The sequence below is a fragment of the Triticum aestivum genome, chromosome 2A (genome assembly GCF_018294505.1).
Source record: "Triticum aestivum cultivar Chinese Spring chromosome 2A, IWGSC CS RefSeq v2.1, whole genome shotgun sequence".
Lineage (NCBI taxonomy): Eukaryota > Viridiplantae > Streptophyta > Magnoliopsida > Poales > Poaceae > Triticum > Triticum aestivum.
This window is the reverse complement of record NC_057797.1, coordinates 692703630-692714415: the sequence shown is the minus strand read 5'-3', so window position 1 is coordinate 692714415 and position 10786 is coordinate 692703630. Positions and strand designations below refer to the sequence as shown.

The 10786-nt window shown below is 45.4% G+C and overlaps 1 protein-coding gene across 1 annotated transcript; it reads left to right on the top strand.

The window, feature by feature from the left end:
* Window positions 1–5325: 5325 nt before the first annotated feature.
* On the top strand, window positions 5326–9343 carry LOC123190286 (uncharacterized). The gene is made up of 2 exons (XM_044602899.1): window positions 5326–5651; window positions 8779–9343. Exons 1-2 carry the CDS (start codon window positions 5564–5566, stop codon window positions 8973–8975), a joined length of 285 nt encoding a protein of 94 aa, XP_044458834.1. The 5' UTR covers window positions 5326–5563; the 3' UTR covers window positions 8976–9343.
* Window positions 9344–10786: the final 1443 nt, after the last annotated feature.

Sequence of the window (10786 nt, the reverse complement as noted above, 5' to 3'; positions counted from 1 at the left end):
GGTATTGCCATCTTTGGTAGGCAATCCATAAGTGGCTCTCATAATAGATTTATAAGGTAATTTAATTTTCTTTCTAGGAAAGTGTTCCATGCCTTTTCTTAACGGAAATTGGAATCTAATATTTCCTTCCTTCATATCAATAATTGCACCAATCGTTCTAAGGAAAGGTCTACCAAGAATAATAGGACATGAAGGATTGCAATCTATGTCAAGAACAATAAAATCTACGGGCACATAATACCTATTTGCAACAATAAGAACATAATTAATTCTTCCCATAGGTTTCTTAATAGTGGAATCCTCAAGGTGCAAGTTTAGAGAGCAATCATCAAAATCACGGAAACCTAACAAATCACACAAAGTCTTTGGAATCGTGGAAACACTAGCACCCAAATCACATAAAGCATAGCATTCATGATCTTTAATTTTAATTTTAATAGTTGGTTCCCACTCATCATAAAGTTTTCTAGGATAGAAACTTCCAATTCAAGTTTTTCTTCATAAGATTGCATCAAGGCATCAACGATATGTTTAGTAAACACTTTATTTTGACTATAAGCGTGAGGAGAATTTAGCACGGATTGCAACAAGGAAATACAATCAACCAAAGAGCAATTTTCATAGTTAAGTTCCTTCAAATCCATAATAGTGGGTTTAGCAACATCTAGGGTTTTAATTTCTTCAATCCCACTTTTATCAAATTTAGCATCAAGATCAAAAGATTCAGAATTCTTGGAACGCCTTCTAGGTAAAGGTGGATCATATTCAGTCCCATCATGATCAAGATTCATATTGCAAAACAAAGATTTAATAGGGGACACATCAATAACTTTTAGATCTTCATCATTATTTTCATAGGAACTAGAAGAACACGCTTTTATAAAGGCATCTTTCTTAGCACGCATCCGGTTCTTTCTTTGCACTCATCAATGGAAATTCTCATGACTTTGAGAGACTCATTGATATCATGTTTAGCTGAAATAGATCTAAGTTTCAAAGAATCAACATCAAGAGCAATTCTATCAACGTTCCTAGCCAAATCATCAATCTTAAGCAATTTTTCTTCAATCATAGCATTAAAATTCTTTTGCGAAGTAATAAATTATTTAATATTAGAATCAAAATCAGAGGGCATCTTATTATAATTTCCATAGGAATTGTTGTAGGAATTACCATAATTATTAGAGGGATTACTAGGATAAGGCCTAGGATTGAAATTTCCTCTATACGCATTATTACCAAAATTGTTCCTACCAACAAAATTCACATCCATAGATTCATTATTATTCTCAATCAAAGTAGACAAGGGCATATCATTAGGATCAGAAGAGTCACTCTTATTAGCAAATAATTTCATAAGTTCATCCATCTTTCCACTCAAAACATTAATTTTTTCTATCGCATGCACCTTTTTATTAGTAGATCTTTCAGTATGCCATTGAGAATAATTAACCATAATATTATCTAGGAGTTTAGTAGCTTCTCGTAAGGTGATTTCCATAAAAGTGCCTCCCGCGGCCGAATCCAAAAGATTTCTAGAAGCAAAATTCAATCCGGCATAAAATTTTTGTATAATCATCCACAAATTTAAACCATTAGTAGGGCAATTACGTATCATTAGTTTCATTCTCTCCCAAGCTTGCGCAACATGTTCATGATCAAGTTGCTTAAAATTCATAATATCGTTTTTAAGAGAGATGATCTTTGCGGGAGGAAAATACTTAGAGATAAAAGCACCTTTGCACTTGTTCCATGAATCAATACTATTTTTAGGCAAAGACGAAAACCAAGCTTTAGCACGATCTCTAAGCAAAAAAGGAAATAGCTTCAATTTAACAATATCATTATCCACATCTTTCTTCTTTTGCATGTCACACAAATCAACGAAGCTAGTTAGATGGGTAGCGGCATCTTCACTAGGAAGGCCGGAGAACGGATCTTTCATGACAAGATTCAGCAAAGCAGTATTAATTTCACAAGATTCAGCATTGGTAAGAGGAGCAATCGGAGTGCTAATAAAATCATTGTTGTTGGTATCGGTGAAGTCACACAATTTAGTATTATCTTGAGCCATTGCGACAAACAAGCAAACAAAAAGCAAGTAGACAAAAAGGGGCAAATAGAGAAAGAGAGGGAGGATAGAGAGAGAGAGAGAGGGCGAATAAAACGGCAAGGGTGAATTGGGGGGAGAGGAAAACGAGAGGCAAATGGCAAATAATGTAATGCGGGAGATAAGGGTGTGTGATCGGTACTTGGTATGTTGACTTTTGCGTAGACCTCCCCGGCAACGGCGCCAGAAATCCTTCTTGCTACCTCTTTTAGCATTGCGTTGGTTTTCCCCGAAGAGGAAGGGATGATGCAGCAAAGTAGCGTAAGTATTTCCCTCAATTTTTGAGAACCAAGGTACCAATCCAGTAGGAGGCTATGCGCGAGTCCCTCGTACCTGTACAAAACAAATAAATCCTCGCAACCAACACAAATATGGTTCTCAATCCCTATAGGGCCACTTACGAGAGTGAGATCTGATAGATATGATAAGATAATATTTTTGGTATTTTTATGATAAATATGCAAAGTAAAATAAAGGCAAAGTAAATGGCAAAGTAAATAACTAAGTAGTAGGAGATTAATATGATAAAGATAGACCCGGGGGCCATAGGTTTCACTAGTGGCTTCTCTCGAGAGCATAAGTATTCTACGGTGGGTGAACAAATTACTGTTGAGCAATTGACAGAATTGAGCATAGTTATGAGAATATCTACGTATGATCATGTATATAGGCATCACGTCCGAGACAAGTAGACCGACTCCTGCCTGCATCTGCTACTATTACTCCACTCATCGACCGCTATCCAGCATGGATCTAGAGTATTAAGTTAAAAATAGAGTAACGCCTTAAGCAAGATGACATGATGTAGAGGGATAGACTCATGCAATATGAAGAAAACCCCATCTTGTTATCCTCGATGGCAACAATACAATACGTGCCTTGCTGCCCTTACTGTCACCGGGAAAGGACACCGCAAGATTGAACCCAAAGCTAAGCACTTCTCCCATTGCAAGAAAGATCAATCTAGTAGGCCAAACCAAACTGATAATTCGAAGAGACTTGCAAAGATAACCAATCATACATAAAAGAATTCAAAAAAGATTCAAATATTATTGATAGATAGACTTGATCATAAACCCACAATTCATCGCTCTCAACAAACACACCGCAAAAAGAAGATTACATCGAATAGATCTCCACAAGAGAGGGGGAGAACATTGTATTGAGATCCAAAAAGAGAGAAGAAGCCATCTAGCTACTAACTATGGACCGTAGGTCTGAAGTAAACTACTCACACTTCATCGGAGAGGCTATGGTGTTGATGTAGAAGCCCTCCGTGATCGATGCCCCCTCCGGCGGAGCTCCGAAACAGGCCCTAAGATGGGATCTCGTGGATACAGAAAGTTACGGCGGTGGAATTAGGGTTTTGACTCCTGTTCTGATCGTTTGGGGGTACGTGGGTATATATAGAAGGAAGAAGTACGTCGGTGGAGCAACAGGGGGCCCACGAGGGTGGAGGGCGCGCCTGGGGGGGGGGGAGGTGGCAGGCGCGCCCCCTACCTCATGGCCTCTTGTTAATTGGCTTGACGTAGGGTCCAAGTCTCATGAGTTGTATTCGGTGAGAAAATCACGTTCCCGAAGGTTTTATTCCATTTGGACTCCGTTTGATATTCCTTTTCTTCGAAACCCTAAAACAGGTAAAAAACAGCAATTCTGGGCTGGGCCTCCGGTTAATAGGTTAGTCCCAAAAATAATATAAAAGTGGATAACAAAGCCCAATAATGTCCAAAACAGTAGATAATATAGTATGGAGCAATCAAAAATTATAGATACGTTGGAAACGTATCATGCACTGGAGTGCACCTTTTTGAAAATAGTATCCAAGTACCTAGCCCGTCAATAGTTCGTGACGAGCCACAAAATATACATTTTCTATAGAAATCACATTCTACTACAATCCACTTCATTGAGCGTGCATTCACCATCTTCAAACTTTATGGGCACATAAGAAACAATCCCAAGCGTGTTTTCTACGAAATTCAACAGATCACACTCTAGAATTTTCCATAATTGAAAGCGTGAGATGATTGTGTGTTGGCGTGTGACTTTTGGCAATAGTAACATCCGAGTAGCCCGTCCTTAATCTGCAAGGAGCCACGAAAAATATATCTTCTATAGAACCTGCAATTTACTAAAAAACATCACATGATTATGGTATTAATAAGAAAACAATCCTACCACACCCTAGCACACTTTGATGAACGGGGTCATGGGGAGGGTGGTGGGAGACGGATCAATGTATAATCATAATTGTACCACGTGTTGAAATCTCCGTAGTTTAGAGTGGCTCAAGATTGAAACATTGGTTGAATGCCTAGTTCATCATGGACTAAACTGTGCATTTACTGCACTTGCATCTCATTAAAGCGCCTTACATTTTCAGCATGATGATATTATAGTCGGTGGAATGATCTTTATCGTGACTCCGTTAATCTTGAAGCTTTCCGAGCCTAAAATTCAGTAGATGAGCGTGAGCCTATGTGCATCTATGTTATGTTGTACTTACAATATTAAGAAACAGTTTAGGGTACTTAATTTGTCTAAGTTTATTAGTCAACCTCATATTTCGGATCAAACTCTGACCATGGATTTGACTAAATATAAGTATAGTTATTCCAGCATAAAACTAACCAGCTATTTTTTCGTGTGTTGCAAACGGGGGCATACATATTCTAATGGTTCAACACCATCGTGTCTGACATATACGCTACACCCATCATATTCCAGATTTTTTTTGTAGGAAATCATATTCTAGATTTTGGTAGGATTTGGTTTGATTTGAGCATGAGTAGGAGAAGACAAGTAAAATTTGATCTAGTTAATTGAGTTAATGCAGGCCATGATTTTAGTAAGATTTGATTGATTTAGTGCCGGGTTTTCACTAGAGTAAGGTAAGAAAAACATGATTTGGTTTAGATTATTCCAAACGAATGGGGAGGGACCAAACCGCATTTGGTGACGTACCAACGCCAACCTCCCTTCAATGGTAGAGATATTTGGCTAGTCAAATATATACTATGATTGAAAATTTGACCTAAAATTCGTGGTGAACCAATAAACACATGGCAGATGGAATATGTATTAGACATACATATTCTATGTACCCATACATTTTTTGCAGGGGCCTGGGGTGCGGATAGCAGCAAAGCCCTAGCCTAGGCACGCGAGGGATAAAAAGGCAGAGCAGAGCAGAGGAGAGCACACGGATCCAAAACGCAGCGAGTGCAACCAACCAACAACCAGCGCCGCTGCCCCGCCTTCGCCTATAAACAGCAGCCCAACAGTACCCATCAGCCCGCGCGGCGTCAGTCCAGGACAGGAGGGGCGCGTTCGATTCGATTCGTTTCGAGATCAAAATCCCATCCCGAACCACCCAGCCAGAGCGAGAGCGAGCGAGCGAGGTGGGCGTCGAGGCTGGCCGCCGCCGCGAGGATACCGGCGCCCGTGCGCGCGATGATGGCCTGGTGGCGCAAGAAGGTCGTCTTCCCCGCGCGCCGCGCGCTCGCCGCCGTCTCCACCCGCGTCCGCTCCCGCAAGACAGGTACGCGCCGCCGCCACCGCCCCTCTCCACGTCGAGTCCTCGCCGTCGTCCATTGGCCGATCCGTGGCCCTGGGCACGGCTAGCACGCAGATCAGATGCGTAGTAGGCTGTTTTGATCAGTTGAGTCAGTTGCCCTGAATTAGAGGTTTATAGTTGCCACACGCAGAGCGACACCTCCTGCTTCAGTTTAGTCAGTTGAGTTCCCACTTCCCACGATCACTGCGGAATTCACTCGTAGATTGTTTTTACCACTCCACTCTGCGGGACAAAACAGCAGCATCTAGAATTCTAGGTAGGTGACACGCGCGTGCCTGAGGTTTATTCAGGATAAAACTGCAATTTCTTAGATGAACAGAGAATTTCATACTTAACAGTACAGTCATAGCCAAGCCATGCTTATAATTTTCTTCTTCATCTTTCCCTCTCCTGATCCAAAACTTAAGAAACTTATCAGAGTTCGGTAGCGGTTAGCTGACGCTTCAGTCTGCGTAATTAGTCAGTTTATTATACATCCTCCGCAAGAAACCACTGAATCCTGCAGCTGTTTTCTAGTACTACAGTAGTGGTGGTATAATAATCGGATCGAACTTACTTTAATCGGCAAATTCTTCGCCCCTACGGCATTGACCACGCTCGTCAGTTTAATTTACTGCACGGGTCAAAGACTAATCCATTTTGGAATGCGGTTCCTCTCCACTAAAATACAGATCGGATTGGACTTTGCAGTTTCAGTCTAGAAGCCACACCTCCGCGCCCCGTCATCTCGCACTAGCGTCCTCCCTCCCAAATCTAGCTCCTCCCCTCACATATTCTAACACACGCGGGCCCCGGGGTGAAAAGCCTGGCGACCTCTTTCTCAATTTCTGCTGCCGACCACCCATGCTGAAAATTTCTTTGCAGTTTCAACGGGTTCAGTTAGGTATACTTCTCTTCAAAATAACACTGCTCTGCACTTGCACGAGACTGAATGCTCTGCCGAGGAAGTCAACCTCCCCTGTCGGTACGCAACTGTACGTACAAGGAACTTGGCAGCAGCCTGCAAGTGCGAGGAATGAATTAGCAGCGCCGCACAGTGTGAGATCTCGTCGCCAGTACTTGGCACTGGCCGCCGCACTGTGCCGCCAGCCGGTACCGTCCATATTCAGTAGGCGCGCGCCGACAAGTGTCGTGGGCCTGCTCGTTTACTACGATGCGCCTCTGATATTTGCCGCACGGTTAATAATTACTGATGGATTATCTTTGCCACACACCTGCACAGATCTTCCTTGACACCGTGCAAATCTATCTATAGGGAGAAAAAGTGGTAGCAGTACTGCTTGTGGTGTCCTCATCTCTCGCAGCTTCCCTTGTCTGGCTGTGGTCTTGAGATACTTGTCTTAGCAAGTGTGCATTGCCATTGCCCTCCAATAATTCAGCTAAGCTCGTGCCGTCTGAACCGAGCTTTTGCGGCTGCGGCGGTGCGCAAGGTTCTCTTCCGGTCATCAGGAGGTTTTCTATGGAAATGTGACACTCAACCACACAATCATTGGGAGATAGTGTCCACCAACTTGTCTAGAACTCGAGCTTATGGTATGGACCTATGGCAGGATCATCGTAGGACACTGTATCGTAATACCGGTACTCGTAGGCGCAATGATCGTGTGCACAAATCAAACCGGGGCCCCGGGAAGAACGCCGCAGGCCACCGGAGCCGCCCATGGCGTCTACATCTTTTTTCTGTTGGAACAGTGCGATGATAGCAGTTTTTTTGGAGATCGGGGTGATGATAGCCGGCCAATAGGCGATGGCAACCTTTACATTTTTGTTTTGTATCTTTGTGGAGCTATCTCCTTTTCTTTTTGTCCCCAGCCGTTCGTTGCAGCAACATGGAGTCACGTCACTCACCATGGTATGCATTACCATCCCATAAAAAAAAGCCACACGTCACCGTGTAAGTGAACTTGCGGCGCTCCATCGGTCTCGCTTGGGGCTGGGAATAAAGGGCGTACTATATATATTCATGCGTGTCGTGCGCCTTTGTGGTAAAGTCTTAGGTAGTGGAAAAGGAGGCGAAGAAGCTTCGTGGTGAGAACCCGAGGCGGGGAATGTTCTTGGCTAGCTGAGGAAAAGGCGCATGCGGTTTCTAGATAAGGATGCATGACGGGGTGCGTTTAGCCGTCGATCTCGCGGTAGAAGAATATCGAATGTCTCCCTTTACCCCGTTGGTCTCACTTTTTTCCCCTTCTTTTTTTGCTGGGGGTGAGGTGAGGGTAGAAGAATATCGAATATCTTTTACTTCCTCTTCTGGGAGTTTTTTCCTTGTCTAGATAGCTTCTGGTGTTTCTGTGCGTGCCAATAATGCTGTGTGTGCTGTTGTGTTCTTTACATCGCCCGCCCTTTTTATCCAGAGGAATAAAAAACACCCTCGACTCGGCAGCTTCGGTTATATTGCCAGTGGTGGAAGTGGAAGCCCATTATTGTTTAGGGCCCCAAGGTCTTATTAATAGATACTAGAACTTTAGTACACGGGCCTTAGTGGCTTTGCCATTTGTGCTAGGCCCATGACGCCAATTGCCAAGTTGTTCGACCTGCCAGGAAAGGAATGGACCTGGGGGAACAACACTTTCTTAGGGCCCAATCTACTTGCTAGTTCGCCGTTTGTGCAAGGTAAAAGTGAAGTAGGAGATGTTCTCAAAAAATAAAAAATAGCCAGTAGGAGATGATGACATCAAAAAGATTTAATGTGTACTCCTGTTTTTTTAGTTCTTTCAACCAAATATAATCTCTTTCTTTAGTTAATAATAAAGTCACTCTGTTGCCGTTCAAAGAAAAAGTCACTTTGTTGCTAAAAAAATCATGAAATTAGTGGGAAAGAAAGGAGAAAGGGAACAAGTATACACAACAAGCTGAGGTGTCATTATTCCATTAAAAAAAGCTGAGGTGTCATTCCATTCGCACGAGTGGCAACGAGTGTCACATATCTTTCACCCCCCCCCCCCCCCCCCCCCCCCCCGAATTCCTAAGGTGCAGAAGAAGCCAGCAGAGCATAGCTCCTGCTTTCCTCTCCACTAACAAAGTGTGGGGAGGAACCCATGACAGTGACAACAAAACCCTTATCTGAAACCAACCCGTGCGTTCGTGCGTGCAGGCAGTGGAGGCAGCATACTGAAGCTTCACGAGGACGTGCAGACCTGTGGATACAAGGACGTGCAGGTGATGTTCGAGATGCTGACCTCGGAGCTCGAGGACCCCAAGAGGCGCAAGCAACAGCAGGCGGCCTCCTGGAGGCCGCCCTCGGCGTGGCCCTCCCGGTCGTCGTCCTCGATCGCGGCCGCGGCGCAGTAGAGACCCCGACGCCGACATGGAATGCAGCTCGGTTTGGTAGCACCGGTCCATAATAACAAGACGAGGAGGAGGGCCGATTTAGTAAGTAAGCAAGCACCCTGTGGTAATAGTGTTAATTAGTCAGTCTGGCAACTCAATGCCTGATGCCAGGCACCGATCAGCACCCCCATCCCCCTGCCCGTCGACTCTCCGGGAAAAAGAGCGAGGAATTCAGTTTGCAGAGCGGGTCGCAAGCCTCTGAAAGTCTGAATGTTTTCTGTACATGTCGCATGCCGATTGCGCTGAATTCTCGCAAGCTCGGAGAAGCGATGGAGCAAGAGGGGTTTACTTTTCAATCAACCATATATAAGGGGTCGTTCGGTAGTCCACCCGCTCCGCAGTATTTTAGAATCTGCAGAGTACCGTTTCTCTCGCTCCGTACTTTTTAACTACAACTCCCGTCGACTCCGGGAGCGGCCTCGTGGAGCGGAGGCCCTCCGAACAGGCCCTAAATATCCGGTTTCCCTGTCGTTCATATGTCATTTTGATTAGTTGTCACCTGCTATTCAACAGTGATGTTAAGTCGGCCGAATTTCGGTATTCGCCTTGCTCATTTCTTGGTGTTATCTGGTGTGGCGAAATGAAGGGGACCAATTAGCAACAAAAAATATGTTCGGGGCAATTTGTGGGGGGAGAGTAATGGAGGAGCACGACAGGCGCAACTTGCAGGGTTTCTTTCATGGCCGAAGTTGACACTTAACAGAAAACCGGGCGAACCCAACAAAGGGAAGCGACACGTTATGGGCCGTTAATTCCCTTGCGGAGAGGCGACCGCAGCATTATCCATCGACGTCTCCCTTTTAATGGTGCCATTTTATAGTACTACGAGCATCGTGTTGCAGGTTATACTTGTATTGTTTGGCACCAGCTTCTCTTTTCTGTTCAGCCATGACTATACATGGGTTTGGCAGAAGTGGTTTTCATCCGTTGACATTCGACAAGACGATGCAATTCAGGCAAGATACTACCAGATTTACTCAAACTGAGAGCAACTCCAACGGGCCGATCCAAACGGACGGCGCTTTTATCCGCTTTTTTTCTATTTGGATCGGCCCGGCGGACACAAACATCTGATGCTGTGTTTGAGTCGGCGTGAGCGTCCAACGCTAGCCCGACCCATTTTGTCGGCACGCCAAAAAAATATTGCGAGCAGTTTGAAAATAAATATATGCATTTAATTAAACATAAAAGCCGGCCACGAATGCCGGCGAAAGTTCACATTACATTAATAAAAACACTAAAAACAAAACGACGTGCTGCCCTAGGCGTCCTCATCGTCGGCGGCGTCTGCATCAGAACCGGTGAGGTCGATCAACGTCGGCGCAGGGCCGGCCCAAGGGAACGCCGTGTTCCAGACGGCGGCAATGTCGGGCTTTGCCGCCGCTGCCTGGGCCTGGCACGCCTCCTCGTCGGCCTCGCGCTCGAACATCTGCAGACGCTTGCCCTCCCGTCGCTCCTCGGCCAGCCGAACGCGGCGCCAGTGGTCGAGGTAGGCCGCCTCCTTCTTCTCCGTCGCCCCGAGCCAGATCGATGCAGCGCTGACCCACTCGCGCACTACTCCGGTCCAGGAGTAGCGGTCGCGGTAGGCCGGCTCCTCCGGCTCGGCTTTGGGCGGGGACGACGGGGCCACCGGCGGCATGACGCAGTCGCCTGCTGCGGAGAGGGCCATGGCCTCCGCCATGGCAGCCTCGAAAGCCGCCTCGTCCGCCTCCCTCCATCGCTCCTCCTGCTCGCTCTCCTTGATGGCCGCCTGGTAGGCGGCCTCGGCCTCC

Excerpts from the sequence above, each read along its gene's own strand:
- LOC123190286 (XM_044602899.1), top strand. The coding sequence starts at position 5,564 with ATGATGGCCTGGTGGCGCAAGAAGGTCGTCTTCCCCGCGCGCCGCGCG. Across the intron at positions 5,652-8,778 it reads CGTCCGCTCCCGCAAGACAG|GCAGTGGAGGCAGCATACTG; the intron begins GTACGCGCCGCC and ends TCGTGCGTGCAG.